The sequence below is a fragment of the Cibotium barometz genome, chromosome 40, assembly GCF_041138505.1.
Source record: "Cibotium barometz isolate CiBa-2024 chromosome 40, ASM4113850v1, whole genome shotgun sequence".
Taxonomy (NCBI): Eukaryota; Viridiplantae; Streptophyta; class Polypodiopsida; order Cyatheales; family Cibotiaceae; genus Cibotium; species Cibotium barometz.
The window spans coordinates 33,670,118-33,689,657 of record NC_141085.1 but is presented as its reverse complement, the minus strand read 5'-3'; the positions used below and the strand labels follow the sequence as shown (position 1 = coordinate 33,689,657).

General features: G+C 40.6%; 2 protein-coding genes and 1 long non-coding RNA gene across 3 annotated transcripts; all 3 read right to left on the bottom strand.

Moving 5' to 3' along the window:
• Window positions 1–10,047: 10,047 nt before the first annotated feature.
• On the bottom strand, window positions 10,048–13,506 carry LOC147615438 (serine/threonine-protein kinase STY17-like). Its single transcript, XM_086779554.1, has 3 exons — window positions 11,481–13,506; window positions 10,843–11,365; window positions 10,048–10,759 (listed from the first exon to the last, which is right to left on the bottom strand). The coding sequence occupies exons 1-2, from the start codon at window positions 13,439–13,441 to the stop codon at window positions 11,233–11,235; spliced, it is 2,094 nt and encodes a 697-aa protein (XP_086635680.1). The 5' UTR covers window positions 13,442–13,506; the 3' UTR covers window positions 10,048–10,759; window positions 10,843–11,232.
• LOC147615439 (putative L-type lectin-domain containing receptor kinase S.7) lies at window positions 10,086–11,060 on the bottom strand. Its single transcript, XM_086778994.1, has 2 exons — window positions 10,256–11,060; window positions 10,086–10,153 (listed from the first exon to the last, which is right to left on the bottom strand). Exons 1-2 carry the CDS (start codon window positions 11,058–11,060, stop codon window positions 10,086–10,088), a joined length of 873 nt encoding a protein of 290 aa, XP_086635120.1.
• Window positions 13,507–18,213: 4,707 nt separating the features above from the next.
• LOC147615437 (uncharacterized) lies at window positions 18,214–18,872 on the bottom strand. Its single transcript, XR_015262721.1, has 3 exons — window positions 18,621–18,872; window positions 18,396–18,533; window positions 18,214–18,309 (listed from the first exon to the last, which is right to left on the bottom strand). It is a non-coding gene; the product is annotated as an uncharacterized LOC147615437 (long non-coding RNA).
• Window positions 18,873–19,540: the final 668 nt, after the last annotated feature.

The window sequence follows — 19,540 nt, the reverse complement described above, 5'->3', positions numbered from 1 at the left end:
TGTCAAATTCAACCTCTTTTTCCCCCCCAAAATTGACCCAACTCTCTCTCTCTCTCTCTCTACTCATTTCTCTACTGTGAGCTTGGTTTGCATAGCCTCACTCTATCCCTCTCTCTACAATCCTCTCATCTATTCTCAACTCTCTCTTTCTCTCTCTGCTGTGAGCTAATGGCCTGCAAACATTCTCTCTCTCTCTCTCTCTCTCTCTCTCTCTCTCTCTCTCTCTCTCTCTCTCTCATGATTGCATCCTCCCTCTCTATAATCTCAACTCCTTGGAATATATCTCTCCATTGTGAGCTTTCACTCCATCTACTCTCAACTCTCCCTTTCTCTCTCTACTATGAGCTATTGGCCCTGCAAACTCTCTCTCTCTCTCTCTCTCTCTCTCTCTCTCTCTCTCTCTCTCTCTCTCTCCTGTGAGACTGCATCCTCCCTCTCTCTAATCTCAAATACTTGGAAGGTTATGGCATGCACTCACTCCCTCTAATCTCAACTCCTCTCTCTATTGTGAGCTTAGTGCCTCCCTCTTCTTTTCCACTATCAACTCCCTCTAAGCATGGCATTGTGTGAAATCACTAACACTAATGTGCCATTTCATGAGCATTGTATCAACGTAAGGTGGATTTCCATGTGCGGGTGTTGGAAGAGTATGCAACTTCCGGCAAGGTTCATCTCACAGAACAGGAGAGGAATGTACGTAGACAAGGGGGTCACACTAATGTGGATCTATGGGTTGATGGGCATCTATACCCAACTGACCCAAGAGCGCATTACCCGGCCACATTCAAAGACTTACCATCATTTATTCAATATGTGGGAGATGGTGAGAATGGGATGCTTGGCTATTGCAAGAGATTAGCAACAACTGACGCTGGTAGAGTCTTCTACTTATCATCATAGTTGCATATGCTCCCAGTTAACCTTGCTAGTGTACACTAAGGCCTACTTCAGGCTCAAGCAGCGCAAAAATCAAGGAGCTTGAGGATGTAAATCAATAGAGGGCGAAAAGCTTACACAGACCATCTCCCACATGAAAAGCACTCCTATTGGAGCTAGGGACCATAAAAGGCCACTCAACCACATCGAAACACTTACCATTAGGGGGGGGGGGGGGGCTTATAAGCGGAGAATTCAAGCAGTGCGGTATGTCTCCTCTTTCTTATTCTCTAGCACTTCCAATTCAAAATGCCAATGTAAATCATGTGTGCACTTGTGTAATGTCAATGTAATTTTGTTGGTTTTTAGAGTATTCCTTTAAAATGCCACAGGTTCTGATCAAATCGGGGATTGTAATGAGCTCTTGCGCTCTTTCACAACAAGGGGGATTGTAAATCATGTGTGCACTTGTGTAATGTCAATGTAATTTTGTTGGTTTTTAGAGTATCCCTTTAAAATGCCACAGGTTCTGATCAAATCCGGGATTGTAATGAGCTCTTGCGCTCTTTCACAACAAGGGAGAATGTGCCTAAAATGATTAGGGATCCCTGTTGTTGCAAGAAGATACGTAGGGCTATTTCTAATGAAATCATACAAGAGGTTTCCCAAAGTATCAACAGTGTTGATGTTGTTAATGCACGTGATGAGGTAGGAATTAGCACAAAGGGCTACAAAGCTCTTCATCAATTGCTAAGAGACACCCTTCATAAGAAAGGTATCATGCACAACCTTTTCCCACTGACAAAGAGGGTTCATCTAGCAAAGGGAGTGAGCAATGAAGATGTAAAATGCAAGATTAGGGATTACTACCACATCAACGATACACTTTGCATTGCAGCATGGGGAAAGAAGAAGACTGCGGATGGTAATGTTTCATTCGAATTCAATGAGTTATTTTTGTTGAAATGCGAAAGCTACAAAAGGCAATAATACTATTCTATGGATTGCCTTCTGGATGTAAGTAGGTTTCATAACATTGCACGCATTAGTTCTGTGTTCATTTATGGGGAACGACTTAACATTTTGTTTGATTTCTGTGTTTTATAGGTTCCAAGGTCTCCTTCATGCTAAAGTTGGACAAGTGCCAGATTGTGAAGGGAAGAAGGCTAGAGAGAATGAGTGTCACACTCATGAACCATGCTATGGTGGAAGCCTTTAAGTCTCCACATCTGCTACTACCACTGTTTTGCACAGAATGGCCCGATGATGAGGGAGAGAGCACAATTAATTTTCAAGATCAAGGGAATGACAATATTTTACACACTAAACCATCATCAGAGAAAGATATATGGTGGTTAGGAGCATTTGAGGAGACACACGAGGTGCTAACATGGATCTTTGAGAGGTTGCCTTGGGATCAGTGATGTGATAAAGTCACAAATAGGGGGTGAGAAGCTGGATGTTGATGGTTTAGGGAGCTTTGATGTTGATTGGCATCTTGGCGAGGATCTGAAGACAATGAAGTGTATGCTAGGTTGCACTCAAGGTGCAAATACAACTCACCCATGTCCTTGGTGAATTCATGGATTGAAATAAAAACCTAAGAAGAAACGTAGGGGGACGGCCAATGGTGAAGAGGAATGTGAGGAAACTTGAAATTAGGAGGGAGAGTGGGACGGTGGTGTCCTTTCATCACCTATGTTGGCGCCTCCAAATAGGGACTTAAGGGATAATAGCTGGAACCCCATAATTCCTTTCTCTCTTAGGAATGTTCACTTTTGTACTTTGCGTGCTTTCATACGTATCTTTGACCACCTCTTAAAGTGTCGCATAGACTATGTGTTCACTATGCCTAGTAAAACTCGAGAGGATAAGGCGATTGCTAGAGTGGAGAGGATTTTAAATGACATTATTGGTTGCCATGGTGGTAACATGCAGATATGAGTTAACCAAAAGACCTCTGGAGTTTCACATATGGTTGCTTAAAAGGTTTCAATGAGTGGAGGAAAGGCAAGAAGGTTTCTCCAGAAGCCTTTTAACAAACGGGACAAGGTTCAGAGAAATGCAAACAGGCAACATGTCGAGGAAGGTGAAAATGTTCCTACAAAGAGATAGGTGTTTTGGAAAGACCTTTGTGCTTGTACTACTTTGGACTGCTTGGATGCAAACATTGTTGTTTTGCATGAGCAAGTGTGGGTAACTTTCAATAAGGTAGTATGGTTGATGAGCAAAGCAACACAACAAAGGAAAACCGCAAACAATTTCAAGCAAAGTTGTAAAGCTTCATTAAAGCAGTGGTCCACACATGGGGTGAATTGAATATTGTGCATTACATGGTAATATAATGCTTTTAAAGTTTTGGTAAAACAGATTTCTTCTTCTAATGCACTTTTCCTGAATGGTGGTTTTGTTTGGTATCTGCAGCACATCTTGTATGCTCATGGTGCATATTTTCTGGATGCCTACGGCTCGATTGACCTACACCACTGGCATGGTTGGTGAGATTATGGGTGATATGCGTCCAGTGGGATGACAGGTTGTGTGACAACTATTTTGGATTACTAGTTAGAGACTGGCATAGTTATAGTGCCAGCTCATTTAGTCGGGTTCACATTATGGACCGACCCTTGTATGTTGTAGTAGTTGAGTACTAACCCATATATTGTGTACTCTTATCTTTATGTTATGTTGGTTGAGTAGAGAAGAAGAAGAAATTCATCTATCCATCTCTCTCTTGTGTTTTGCTCTCCCTTGTGTGTGTGTTTGCTTGCTAGGGTTTGAAGCTCTCCCTCTCCTCCGCATTCTCTTTATGGTATCAGAGCCTAGTTCATGTGAGAGCTAAGGAGGCAAGAACAAGAAAGGAAGGAAGAGGTACTACACGGGTAAGAGCACCATCATCTCTTTCCCCTTCTTGGTTTAGGTACAACACCCCCTCAGTAGCATCTCCGATTGAGGAGCTGTCTTCGTGGGAGTGGAGTTACAAGGTAGGTATATCATCCTATTGAACAGAGTTTTTTGGGGCAGATTCACGTTTCGGGTGCGTTACGAGTCCCGTTTCGTCACTGCAAGGTATTTTCGGGCAGTTTTTTGGAAGTTTTAGTAGAGAACTGTTTTTGCTCAAAATATGGTTATTGTAATGTAGCAGTGTATTTTGGAAGTGCAGACAGGGTTTGCACACATATTGTTGATACTGGGTGTATGTACATGTACTCTAGTCACATTTGGTGATACAAAGGCTGTGATGAAGTACCGCTGTTGTTTGCACCAGTTTACAGGAGATACTGTTGTATTACAGGTTGCATACAGAAGTTGTTTGTTTGCAGGTTATTTGATTACTGCAGGAAAACATGTTTGACGGAATTAATCAGATTGTTAGTGAGAAGCTGGATAAGAATAACTTCCATGCCTGGAAGTTTAGAATGACCAATTTCCTAATGGGTAAAGGATTTTGGGATTATGTAGAAGGAGACAATGAGGAGCCTCCACAGTTATCTAAGGAGAATGCCACTCTTGCGTGCAGATATAAAGGCATTCAAGGATTGGAATCAGGGTGCAAGAAAAGTTATGTACTGGCTTTTAATTAGTGTCACATACACTATGATAGGACACATACAAGATGCAAACACTCCAGCAATTGCATGGCAGAATCTGGTTCAGATGTTCCAGACTAACACAAAGGCAACAAGGAAGATGTAGTTAAAACAAGAGTTGCATACTCCCCTAGGCTTAGACTAACCCTAATCTAGGAATGTAGGCATGTCCTCAGCTTAGTAGTATGTCTACATGGCACTTGAGGACAATGTACACGTGACTGTAGTCAAGTGTCAAGTGAGCATGTAGAGTCTCTACTGCTATTTTATCACATGCTCCAATGGTCTTGCAAGTATTCAATTGTATCATTATATGTTTCTATTCTAGGAGGGCTCGACTCAATGTAAAAAAGGTGGAATTGTTAGCGGTGATAGCTTCTAGATTTCCTATGTAATTGTTACTCATTGTAGTTGCATGCTATTTAGAACACAACATAGGCCAGCTTTTAATGTGTTTGTGATGGGGAAAGTGTTTGGATTCTATTCTTTTGCTTGTTTTTTTGTACTAAAATAGTTAAGTGTCAAGTGAGGATGTAGTCTCTTGTATTACTTTATTGATGGTTTTTTAAAGTATTTAATTGTATTATTGTGCATTTCTTTCATAGTTAAGTGTAAGTATGCAGCATCATACAAAATACACCTTGTGTATATATACAATCAGTTACTCAATGCAACTGCATGCTATGTAGAACAAAGTCTAGGTCGTGCTTTAATGTGTTTATGGGGGAAGTGTTTTGGATTATTTTCTTTAGTTTGTTCTTTTGTCATTTGTGACACCTTTAATTCATAAAGAATACATAATTATCTCCTTCTTTCTTGCTTGATTTTTAATAGCTGGTAACATTATTGTATGACCTTCTACAATGGTATGGCACAAAGGATTCTTTGATAGTTTTTGTTCTTGTGTGTTCCCCTTTACAGTGCACTATACCCTTAACACTTTACCACTACAATCTAGGAATTGTGATGGGGGAAGTTGTGGTGTTGTTTAGAGTAATTACTTGGAAAAAAAACTTTGGCAACTTTACTCAAATATTGTAGATAGAATGTTGGCCTTTTGTCAAGTGTCTTTCAAATTTTGCAATGGGCCACTTCTACATTGCAAGAAAATGCTAACAAATAAAGCTTATGGTAACCATGGTAGGATGTGGAAGTCACCCTGGAGACCGCCATGAACTAGAGGTTTTTCCATTCACCATGGTAGGATGTAGAAGTCACCTTGGAGACCATCATGAACTAGAGGTTTTCCATTCACCATGGTAGGATGTAGAAGTCACCTTGGAGACCATCATGAACTAGAGGTTTTGCCATTATTTCTTAGTAATCACAGGCAATGCACTTGAAGGAAATGAGTGCTTCTTTTCATTGCTTAGACAAGTTGTCTTGTTGTGGCTAAGGTTTACAATTTCCTATAGGTGGCCTGGTCATGTGAACCATGCAGCAATTAGGAAACATCTTGGCAAATGGACTTGCTTCAATTGTCCCATAGTTGGTTAGAAATTAAATCATTTACAAAAATTTTACAATTCTCTTTATCGACACAAGAAGGATGCACAATAACCGAAACCATTGAATGTAATGGTTAAAAGTGCCTAACTTTCAGAGTGATCATTATAAAATATTCTTACATTTGTGAATATCAGGACCTAAGTATGTGATGCACTCCTTCCCTTTGCTCAAACCCCAAACACATATTGTGCATGGGAAATATTCACTAAACCATTAAAAAATTCTGACTTGCATCACTAGAACAAAACATAAATAAAAGCATGAAAATATAAAATGGAAAAAAGGAAGGGATCCTCCACTTCCATGAGGGAGGCATATGAACTAGGTACCGCAATCGATTGCTCTAACAGACACTTGCCCATTCAAGAGGAAAACTAAATATATTTTACCACTAAAAAGCTACATTTCTAGCATATATAGGTCAGCCAAGGAATACAAAGGAACCATAGCTGCCATGGATGCCCATAACTCCAGACCAACCAAAAAGAAAATGGTTTCATCATCCGATAGTTTGTGGCATCAACATGCATCCATATATGCTCTAAGTAGATTGCATAACTTTGATATCAAATTACAACATATAGCTAAATAATCATAAATGAAACCACATCAACAAGACCTTAATGAGAATAGAAATTAGTCTAAAATATTAAAAGAGAGGAGTGAACATCTCAATGTCCATTTAAGGGTCACAAGAAAATTTGCAAATCCTCTCAGTAAAACTCAATGTTCTTTGGATTAAAACAAGGCCTAGCATTAGTCACAAGAGAGAGACCTAAACTTCCATCACTCCAAGGTCATGCCAACATACAACACTAGAGCATTCTCTCAGCAAGGTCGTGAGACCACCATGAACTAGAGGTTCTGCCATTATTTCTTAGTAATCACAAGCAATGCACTTGAAGGAAAAGAGTGCTTCTTGTCATTTCTTAGACAAGTTGTCTTGCTGACTTCATTATTTTGAAACACCGTGGCTAAGGTTTACAATTTCCTATAGGTGGTGTGGCCATGTGAACCATGCCGCAATTATGAAACACTCTTGGCAACATACTTGCTTCAATAGTCCCATAGTTGGTTAAAAGTTGAATCATTTACTAAAACTTTGCAATTTTCTTTGTTAACATAAGAAGGATGCACAATAATCAAAACCATTGAATGTGGTTGAAAGTGCCAAACTTTTCAAGGTGATCATCATAAAATATTCTTACATTCATGAATATCAGGACATGAGTATGTGATGCACTCCTTTCCTTTGCTGAAAGCCCAAACACATATTGTGCATGGGAAATACTCACTAAACCATTAAAAATTTCCTACTTGCACCACTTGAACAAAACATAAATAAAAGCATGAAAATCCTCCACTTCCATGAGGGAGGCATATGAGCTAGGTACCCCAATGGATTACTCGAACAGACACCTACCCATTCAAGAGGAAGACTAAATATATTTTACCACTAAAAAGCTACCTATCTAGCATATATAGCTCAACCAAGGAATACAAGGAACCATAGTTGCCATGGATGCCCATATCTCCAGACCAACCAAAAAGAAGAGAGGAAAAAAAATAAGTCTCTCCAAAGGCCCTCACATTGCATTCATAGATGCCCTCTATACCACATATGGGAGCAATCTTTTGATCATCTTAGGCACAGACAAGTAAAAATGCAATCCACAACAAACCAAGTATCTAATAAGTACACCACAAGTATCCATAACAAGAACAATGCGTAGTTCTCAGTCCCACCAATAAGATTTTGCAAGAGAATAAGCTTGGATAGATGCCAATCCTAGATCATCGGAGCCTCCTAGCCCATCTAAATCATCCTACAGGCAGCACGGGTTGTCCTACATTGTAAGACGTGAGACTAAACACCTTAAACACCCCCATCCAAGGCCACTTTGCCACCCCTCCATAGAACCCTACCCTTGAAGGGATCTAATTTGCAAATGGTTGGATCACAATCAGTAGCAGCAAATCAAACCAAGTGGGCATGGGGCCCACGGGCCGTACCCACTCTCCCATGATCTTGTATGCATGCTACCATAACAACATCAAAGTAAGCACCTCAACATAACAATGGTTTCATCATCCAATATTTTGTGGCATCATCATCACATGCATCCCATATATGCTTTAAGTAGATTGCATAACCTTGATATCAAATTACAACAAATACCCAAATAAACATAAATGAAACCAAATCAATAAGACCATAATGAGAATTGAAATTAGTCTAAAATACTAAAAGAAAGGAGTGAACAAATGACTCTTACTTGAATGATGAATCTAGGTTCTTTGATTTCATGCTTCTAATAATGGCTTGAATTAAATTTTAGCTTAAGAAAGTGTTTTGAGCCTACTACATCTCTTTTATATTCAAGTTGATTTCTTGAAATATATTTTACTTAAAAAATGTATCTTCGAAGATCTTTCTATTGGCTATGTTATAAATTTGGTATATGTATATAAGAAATGTCATTTCAAAACCTTTGCGTTTTGTCCAAAATAGACGAAGCAAAACGAAATGAAACCTTTGAAACGACGAAACAACGAAACGTTTGATGTTACTATGCTTTGGAGTAATTCCTTGGAAAACTTTGGCAATTTTGCTCAAATATTGTAGATAGAATGTTGGCCTTTTGTTAGGTGTGTTTCAAATTTTGCAATGGACCACTTCTAGATTGCAAGCAAATGCTAACAACTAAAGCTGGTAACCATGGTAGGATGTGGAAGTCACCTAGGAGACCACCATGAACTAGAGACTTTGCCATTCACCATGGTAGGATGTAGAAGTCACCCTAGAGACCACCATGAACTAGACGAAATGCCATTATTTCTTAGTAATCACAGCAATGCACTTGAAGGAAAAGAGTGTGTCTTGTCATTGCTTAGACAAGTTGTCCTATTGTGGCTTCATTATTTTGAAATGCCTTGGCAAAGGTTTACAATTTCCTATAGGTGGCGTAGGCATGTGAACCGTGCAGCACTCTTGGCAACGGACTTGCTTCAATTGTCTCGTAGTTGGTTAAAAGTTGAATCATTTACAAAAATTGTGCAATGTTCTTTGTTGACATAAGAAGGATGCACAATAATCAAAACCATTGAATGTAATGGTTGAAGTGCCTAATTTTTCAAGGTGATCATCATAAAATATTATTTTAGGATGATCATCATAAAATTACTCCTTTTATTATCCTAAAACAATTATTTCAACTAAAAGGGTTTATCAACATCCCAACTGGAAGAATTCAAGTATCCACTCCCTCACCCAATTAATTAGATATAAGAGAGGTCCTTTATTCACACCATATTAAGATCATTTGAAACAAACACAAGAGCAACAAAAATGTCCAATGTCAAGAAATATATATAACATGCGATTAATTATGCAGATGAGGTGGCACCTTACAAAAAAGAGGCGATTTTGGACTAAGAAAAATGGGAAGTAGCGGGTCTATGTGGATTACATGCCACTCAACAAGGCAACAAAGAGGCATCACTGACATCCCCGTGTCCAAGATGAGATACAAATTGAAGTAGCACGACATGAGAAATACATTGTTTGGGATGGTACATCCACATTAGAATCACAAAGGAGGACCATTGGGGCTTGCCATATGGCATGGTGCTAGGGTCTACTCACTCCTTACCTAGGTGTGAGCTCAAAAGGTACCAAATAATAAGAAGAACAAAAGACAGATCCCTCTTAGTAATAGTTAACACTCCAATAACCACCTTTGATATTGCCACCATAGAGAAGGGTGTGGCATTTGCTCAAGTGCATGGATAAGAACAGAACTTTAAAGACTGGCATTTTTAGAGACATCGTGCAAACCCTTGATATTAAAATTGTGGATCATCATGAGAATTAGGCTTATTAAACATTTAAGATATAACACTAAACAAATTAGAACATAAATTAGAGCATATGGAACGCTTAACTATAATCTTCTGACGTTCTAGATCTAGGTGAAGAGCATAAAATCTTCATACTAGACCTTCCATGCTATAAATGCTTAATGTTACAATCTTGCGAGTCTCTTTGCAGAACTTTCTAAGAAGTTTACGATTACTTACAATCCAAATGAGATTATTAAAAATGATATGCTAATAAAGTACAAGGTAGTCTATATCTCCCAAGCCACTCTGAACATCCCAAGTCCCCATTTCCCAAGCTACAACATCACAAGAACCATAGCAGCTAAGACAACTTGTGTTCATAAGCAGCATAAGGCATTGTAGATAACATTCAAACACCTTTAGGGACTGGGTGCTACCTTTGTAATGCGCCTCTTTGAATCGGAAGAGACCCCAATGTTGCATCATCTTCCATTGATGATAGGAGAACTGAGCAATGAAGGTGAGTCCATCCCAGACACAGAGGTCGAATGAGACTGCATGGATAACCGTAGAATCTATTGATGAGAATGGGCCATTTCTATGGATTGGGTGATAATTAGGGCGGGCTTGTGGAGGCGGCGGCTGAGACACTGCAGAGAGTATCCTTAGCACCTCGTCAATGCCGGGGCGCGCTTGTGGGTCCGCATTCGTGCACGCTAGACCCAGCAGCAGCAATCGTTCCATCCCCACTTCATCAAAACTTCCTCCAAGCCGGATATCCGAAGCTTGCATCACGTCTCCTTGCTGGTACAAATCCCACACCCACTCATCAATCAGCCAAACACTTAAATGCTCAGAATACTGCTTTGCTCTTCTTCCAGTAACAATTTCTAAGACCGTGACCCCAAAGGCATAAATATCTGTTGCAGGGGACACATTGCCTCCCATCACAAGATCAGGCGCTAAAAAACCCATCATGCCTGCCAATGAGTAGTGAGAAGAGGAATCACCCTCTTCTAGCAACAATGCAATGCCACAATCTCCCAAGCGCGCATTCCACTCAGAATCGAGCAAGATATTAGATGTCTTAACATCTCGGTGCACAATCTGCATGTACCCAGAGTCTTGATGAAGATATTTGAGTGCTGCTGCCAGCTGAGACACAACCTTGTACCTTAGCTCCCACTCGACAACACTCCCACCCTGTTGAAAGATGTGCTTTCCCAGGTCACCATTCGGCATGTACTCATACACAAGAAGCAAGTCTCCCTGATGTTGACACCATCCAAAAAGAGGTACTATATTCCGATGCTGAAGCTGGCTTGCAATCCTGAGTTCTTGGGTCAGAAACCGATCGCCGTACAGACTAGACCCTTGACGAGAATAAGCTTGTTTCACTGCTATTCTTCGTCCATCAACCAGCTTTCCAAGGTAGACTTGCCCTGACCCACCACGTCCAATCACAGAGGAAGAGGAGAAGTTGTTGGTTGCCGCACGCAACTCCGCATAAGTGAAGTCCCCCACCAGACCGAGTGAATCTCGAAACTCTGCTTGCCAAGTTAGAACGCAGTAGGTGAGAAAAACTATAGGCATGCAAGGAAGCCAAAGCAGTGGTCCAAAATACCCAATGTGCATAAGTTTCAAAGCAAGGAAGTTTGTCACCTGAATTGGCTGCCACCCAAAGATACCAACTGAAGAGTCTCTTTAGCCACCCAAAGATACCAGTGACGTAGCCCTTGGAAATCCGCCTTGATTCTGCAAGCGCAACACCACTCCTCTGGTTTTCCAATGAGATCTGATCCAGGCTTCGTAATTCCAGTGAGGGCATGACAAGAGCTTTGCACATATGGGCTGCTGTTGGCTTCGTTGTCATCTCTTTTTTGAAATACTAGTCTGCAGCAATACATCTCCAAAGGAATGATCATTACAGGCTGCGGTCGAGGATCAGCACCAAACTGCTGCACTAGACTTTGTAGCATATCATCGATGCGAGCATACATGGCAGAGGAGACAGGGTGCAACAACCAATTATGATGTGTTGGATTGTGATTGTGATTGTGATGATCCTGAAGAAGAATGCAAGCTTTGAAGTAGCGAAGCATTCTGCAGATCTGGGTGAAGGTTGGCCTCTGATCTGGTTCTGCATGCCAGCATGTTTTGATGAAACTTGATAAAGCTGGGGGACAAAAAGAAGGCAGCGTTGGCCTTTTCCCTGCCAGCACCCTCCTTCGGATTTGAGTGCCCTCCTCAAAGGGGGACTTTCCGGTCAAGATCTCATAGCAGACCAAGGCAAAGCTATAAACATCTGCCTTGTTTGTGTATCTTGCATTAGGGTGACCACCCTCCACCTCATCCTCAGGGTTGGCCTCAAATACCTCTGGAGCTCTCCATGGCGTTGTACCTGTTTGTCTTGTGGTGTATCTTGAGCTCGCATACTTAGCTTTGGACATTCCAAAGTCAGCAACTTTGAGATGCACAAGAGGGCTCACATCATTTGCATACGAGTTACCGACCCCATCCCTACTTGAGAAGCTCACCAATATGTTGGAGGACTTGAGGTCCCTGTGTATGATGCGAAGGCTCTCACTATGCAAGTACTCCATCCCTTTGGCAATCTGCAACATGAGGTCCACTGCAAGTAAGAGAGGAAAGGGTGGATCCATTCCAGCCCCCATTCTCTGCATCATGAGGACCCGAAGGTCTTGTTTCATGAGCTCCATCACAAGACTACACTTGCACAAAGAGGGGCTCTTTGTGCAACAGACAAGCGGTATCACATTGGGGTGACGCAGTTGGGCTTGAATGGCTGCCTCCCTCCCAAACATCTTATTGTCGTCTATATAAAAGAAGTCTTTTACAGCAAAACGACCCCCTAACCAGAGAGCCTCGTGTACTTTGCCATAACCACCCAGACCAAGGATCTCTGGATTTCTCTGCAAGCCCTCTGGATCCACCCATAAAAAGGGGGGCAAAGCATCACCATGTGTTATGCGGCTCAAACTCTCAACACAAGATAGCTTTTGCAGAACAAAATCGGCAAGCTGGCAGGCTTCTCCTTCCTCCTCACCCTTGATTTTGTTCAAGAGGCTTTGAGCTATGCAGAAGTCATCATGTGCATCCACACATGCCCATATTGCACAGAGCTCTCTTGTTAGTTGTGATATAAAGAATTCCATGCGATCAAATGGAGCAGACCTTGAGATTTGCTCACACACAACCGAAAATGTCCACAGCAGGCGATGAAGATGGACGTCCACGACATCCGTGCTCATACCTTGCTTAAGTGCCTTCTCCACCAACCATGAATGCGTGGAACTGGAGCTGCTTGGGAGGGACTCCTGCATACATGTCTCTACTTCTTGCACAGCCAGAATAAATTCATGCAAGGGTTGAGCAAGCTTGTGGCACATGCCCTCCTCCTCTGATGGCCCCAAAGAGGAGCAAGCATGCTCCAGCAACCCAGACAAGTTTTGCAGGACTAAAGAATAAGAGCTTACCAGGCATCGCCATTGACTACGGTGCAAAAGGAGAAGCGAATTGGGAGCAAGAGCAAGCTGCAAGCGCTGGGAGATGAGCAGAGAGGAGGCCAAGATTTCTGTGCGTGGAGATGACGAGGTCGCCATTTCCACCTGGACCGCGGGCTTGAGTCAACACGACATTGTGGCACGCGAGGGGACTGGCTCAGCTATAAAAGGCACGGTGCATTTTTCGAAGTAGTGTTTATTTTTGAAGGTTGCAGAGCCTCGTCTCTAAATCCCACGGTGCCTTTAAGAGGCACCTCAAGTGGGATCGGCTGAGATGAGCGCGCAGATCTCGACCGTTGGATCGGAAGCGCACAAAAAGTAGACTAAGGATCGACGACTGAGAGGAGCGTGCAGATCTCGACCGTCGGATCACAGCGCTCAAACCTAGCTGTGCTGAGGGATTTGGCGGAACGATAGATTTTAGAGGCTCGTCTCCACCTGTTCTTGCCCACCGGGATTTAGAGACGAGGCTGGACCGCCCACCGGCGGTGATCTGCACATCCTCCGTCAACGACAATCCTTCAAACGCTTCTGCGAAAACATAGTGAGGTACTAATCCCCCCTCTCTAGACGTTCTTCATATCTCGGTCCACCCTCGTCTCCTAATTACGTTTAATCTGAGTGGCTTAATCCGCACTAATTCTAATTAACCACAAGCATCTAATCGTCATCAGCATCACACTCAGATTGTCCGCTCATTTAAATGCCACCTTTTTTTTGTTTGGAGACATAATTGAGAGAAAAATAAAATGTTGTCGGAAACAAACAATAACTCATGGGCTATTGATAGTACTTTCAAGACAAATAAATTTGGCCTACCATTATATGCAGCTGTACTACCAAACCAACTTGGAGTTGGCATTCCAGTGTGGTGTATGAAGTGCACTAATGACCTAGGCTCTCATCAAGAGAGCATTGCCTTGGAGATTACTATGGAAATGGTTTTTTCAATAATGAGAGATATTCGTCCTACAGCTCTAGTCATTGACAAGTGTCCACAAGAACTAGAGCCATTGCGTAAGGTGGTTGACGAAGATCCCCATTGTTGGGTTCAACAAGAGCAAGGAACTCGCCAACAAGTTGCATGCCATGTCATCCTGTGTTGGTTCCATGCTAAGAAAGCTTGGGTTAAGAATTTGTTACCACAAGTAAGAGATTGCAATATTTCAAGGCTATGGACCGTGGGTATGCAGTAAACTAGGACTGGATAGTAAACTAGGGCTGTGCATGAAAACTAGGACTGTGCAGTAAACTAGGACTGTGCAGTAACGACTGCGTAATGGAGAGTAGCTTAGGATATTTGATTTAATATGAGTTTTTTGTTATAATTTAACCTCTAACAAAAATGTGAAAAATGTAGATTCCCAAAGAAATACAAGATAAGATCTACACATCAATGTCAAATCTCATGCACTCGGTTACAGAAATGGAATTTGAACAGAAGTATCAACATTTCTTACAATGTTACAATGCACATGACAATATCATTCGATATGTAACAAATGGTTGGTGTGGGTCTACTTGTGTATGGCGAAGGCGATGGCCAAAATTTGGCCAATTGTTTTCTTATGGGAATGTTGACACTACTAACTTGGTGGAGCACCTATGGCAGTACATAAAATACACTCTCTTGGATGCACAAATCAATTGGTCCATGCTTGAACTTATACATGCTCTTGTGGGCGATTCCAAGACTGGCCAGCAGGCGCATGGGTGGAACTATGCTTGAGTTCTTCAAGCAAAAGCAAGAAATAGGTAATATCACTAGTTCTTTTAACATTTTTGTTGTATTCATTTAAAGTATCTTAAATCCTCTTCTTGACATTTATACTTCTTGATCTAGCCAATTCTGGGCGCTTTAGTACTCGTGGATCGTCAAAGATGCACACTTCAAGGTTGTATGCAAGGAAGAGAATATTATAACGATTTGAAAGTGACCCCTTATTGTTGAAAGTTATCAATGAAATGGCCTTGTCGTTCAAGATTCAAAGCACCTCTTCTTCAAGCCAATGGTATCATGTGAGTATGCAATCTAATTATTGTGATTGCCCCAATTGGACAAGTGACTGCAAGCACTTATCTGGCATAAGATTGATAATGAGGCATCACTTTCCTGAGTTATACAACTTTCTTCCCATTATTGACAATGCACGCACCTTGGGAATGGTTTCTATGGATCACGAGATTTGTGAGACTTCTGCGCCCTTGTAATCAGATGGACATGAAAGAGGCCAACACAAGTGAAGACATTCATCTCTGCATTGAAGAATTTAGAAGAATTTTAATTCAAGTAGAGGAAGAATTGGACACAAAGGACTCTACAGAAAAAGAATTATGCTTGACACAGCTACAAACCTCAAAGGAGTACCGTACAAATCTTATCAAGCCAAAGGAGATTGACATGCCTACAAGAGGGAGTGTTCGTCAAATTCAAGCACATGTGACGACAACTAGGCTTGGCCATGGAAGGCCAAGAGAGCCTTTCAATACCATTCCAACTTCATTTGAGGAAGCTGAATTGTGTCCCCCCAACAAACGAGCTCATGTAACCGGTGTATTGAGAAGAAAACATCAACGTGGTAGACATCGTATTCACTTTGATAAAAGACCACGTATTTGGTGCCCACATTGCTGCACAAAAACATTGATGGTAGACCCCCTTTCTACCCTCTCTTGTCACACTTACCATGGTTTATTGCCTTTAATTGAAAGACATGCTCCCATCGGTGTTGAAGGCATCCTCATAAACAAGGATGTGCTATTATGCGATGGATTACAAAGCTTGCAATGTAAGATCAAGTCTTGTTTGTATGGTGATTGTAAGGATGAGGAGAGACACTTTTCTTTGACTCTTCCAAGTGGACAAGTCCTCGAAAAGATATACGCATCGCGCGTTAGACTTATGCTATTGTACACTTGATATATATCATGTGGAATGGAATGGTTGAAATGTTTTGGTGAAAGCTATATGAGGAAACTAATGTTGTGAAATGGTGGCAAGTACTGTCTTGTTTTTCAGTATTTGTGTAGCATTGGATGTATGTATGATCTCTCTCATTGGTAAGCCTTTCCACATAAACTAGGACTGTGCAGTAAACTAGGATTGTGCAAAAACTAGGACAAGCAGAAGTACAAATGGAAGTACAAGCTTGCAATGTAAGATCATGTCTTTTTTATATGGTGATTGTAAGGATGAGGAGAGACGCTTTTCTTAAGATACTGTACACTTGATATCAATCATGTGGAATAGATTGGTTGAAATGCTTTGGTCTGATATATATGAGGAAACTAATGTTGTGAAATGGTGGCAAGTACTGTCCTGTTTTTCAGTACTTGTGGTAGCATTGGATGTAGGTATGATCTCTCTCATTGGTAAGTGTGTATGATCTCTCATTGGTTAGCATTTGGATGTGTGTATGATCTCTCATTGGTAAGCGTTTTCACATAAACTAGGACTATGCAGTAAACTAGGACTACAAAAACTAGGACAAGCGAAAGTACATAATGAAGTCCTGTTTTTTAGTATTTGTGTAGCATTGGATGTATGTATGATCTCTCTCATTGGTAAGCCTTTCCACATAAACTAGGACTGTGCAGTAAACTAGGACTGTGCAAAAACTAGGACAAGCGGAAGTACAAATGGAAGTACAAGCTTGCAATGTAAGATCATGTCTTGTTTATATGGTGATTGTAAGGATGAAGAGAGACGCTTTTCTTTGACTCAAAAAGATATATGCATCATGCGTTAGACTTAAGATATTATACACTTGATATATTGAAATGCTTTGGTGTGATATATATGATGAAACTAATGTTATGAAATGGTGGCAGCAAGTACTGTCCTGTTTTTCAGTATTTCTGTAGCATTGGATATGTGTATGATCTCTCATTGGTAAGCGTTTTCACATAAACTAGGATTGTATAGTAAACTAGGACTGTGTAAAAACTAGGACTGTACAGTAAACTAGGACTGTGCAAAAACTAGGACAAGCGGAAGTACAAATGAAAGTCTCACGTAATATTTATAGCGTAAGCGACAATGGACTTTGCCTTTGAATGTGCCAATGGATGATATTGAAGACTCATAAAGCCAATGAGGTTTGCAAGTAGCCTCACATCGATAAAAAGCACAGTTTTGCATAAAGTAATAACCAAGGAGTAAACCAAAAATAACTATTGCATTGACACATGTATTGAACTCATCTAATACAAAATCTTTACAACCAAAAGATTTAGCATTCCATGGAAGTGTAGCCTTTCAAGAAGTGTACAACTTATCTCGAAATGTAATTTTGTACCAACTATAAAATCCCAAAATAAGACTTATCTTCACTATTGTGGAGATACAATGTCATATATCATAAAATGGCATAAGCCTTCCATTGACTAAGTTCGCAAATCTAGTGCCCAAAAAACTAACATAGCAAACTAAGAAGGTCACGATGCTAAGGGCAGATGCTCGTCCAATACATGGCTGAGCCAAGAACTGAACTCATCCTTCAACTTCATGACATATCCATGGTCGAACCACTTCTTTGATAGCTACACAAGAAAAAAAAGCAATGTTAGAGTTTAGAACACCAAAATTACATTAAGCACATACATAGCAAGAGATTTCGTATGGAAGCTTTTTAATAAGCATGTGCATACCCAATGCTTTGGAGGTGTGTCTATAAGGCTCCCATCAATTAGTTTCTTGATAAATGCCATTACATAAAATCCGCAACATAAAATCCGCAATCAATTGCATTTGGTTGTTTTGGCACCTACAATGTTTATTGACATATGTCTCAATTGATCCAATCCAAAAAATGCCATATATCATACTATATAAAGGACACAATATTGAAAGCCAAAATTAATTTTCACATACCTCTATACACTTCAACTCAAACCCAGTGGATGGGCATGCAAGAGACTCTTGTAATGGTCCATGTGTGCAACTTGAAGAAATTGACTCAAGAACTCTAATAATATATAGATGTAAAATGTTAGTTAGCATTTACCCAAGCATTATGGATTCATGAACTTCAAAGTAAACCTCTTGTCTTACCGTTGCACAATGGAAACATACTCGCCCGAATTTCCTACATGCAGTGAGTCTAGGTGCAGGAGAATATTTTTTCTCGATGACAAGCCTCTCACCTTCATGATGTGGTAATTATAGACCACAAAAAGAGTCCAATGGTGCCTGAAAAACATGAAGTTGTAAGTGCTTTGTCTACTAATGACAAAAACAAGAACACATGCATCAATATGAGTAAACTATTGACTTTACCTATGTACTAGAGGTAGAAACAAGAACACATGCTTGCTCATATCAATATGTCCAAAGAAATTTTGCAATGAATTATTGCTCTTTGGACGTCGTGAAGCCACATATTCATACCACAAACTATCCACGAATGAAACCTTCTCCAGAGCATCTACAGGTAGGGTTTTTTCCATCCACCTACAAAATCAACATGCTTTAAGCATCTTTGAGCTGCAAATCCAAAAGCTATATTTCAGAATTAAAAAAATTACCGACATAGCAAATAGGTTAAGCACACGAGTAGACGCTTCCACATGCATGATTGACTCGGCTAGTTGCACATCCACCTCGGCAATGAATCCCCAACGTGTAGAGTGTAAGTGAATAGCTTCTCCGTGTTGAAGTCTACATAACCAAAAATCAAACATGTTAAGATTAAAACCATGCATATGTTAAGATAATTCAATATTCAAGCCATAAAGTTAAATAAAGTATACCTTTCATAGACCACACTTAGATCTTTTACCATGCCCAAGACATTGTGTGTCTTAATCTCACTAGTGGATATTGTTATTATTACATTTGAAGGCTTACCCTCACTCGAAGAGCTAATATCAACATGAGATGCATTTACATTGCAAGCCATCCCCTTCAAGTTTAAACAAACACGACTTGACATAAGGAGCCAAGGTATGTAAAATAAAGCCTACTCTTAAATTGTGTACAAAGAGACATCTTCCACCCCTTACCTTCTTCCATTTCTTACTTTTTTTAGAGAGCACTACATGAGCCTCCTTGTTGACAATTTTCTCCTAAAGTGAGGAAACAAGAAACAATGCATATTTATGTATATTAGTGTAAGGAAAACAAGAAATAAAGTAGTACAAAGGTTGAAGAGTAGTATTTTCATACCATTGTAAGGGAGGCTTTTCCCTCTAATTCCA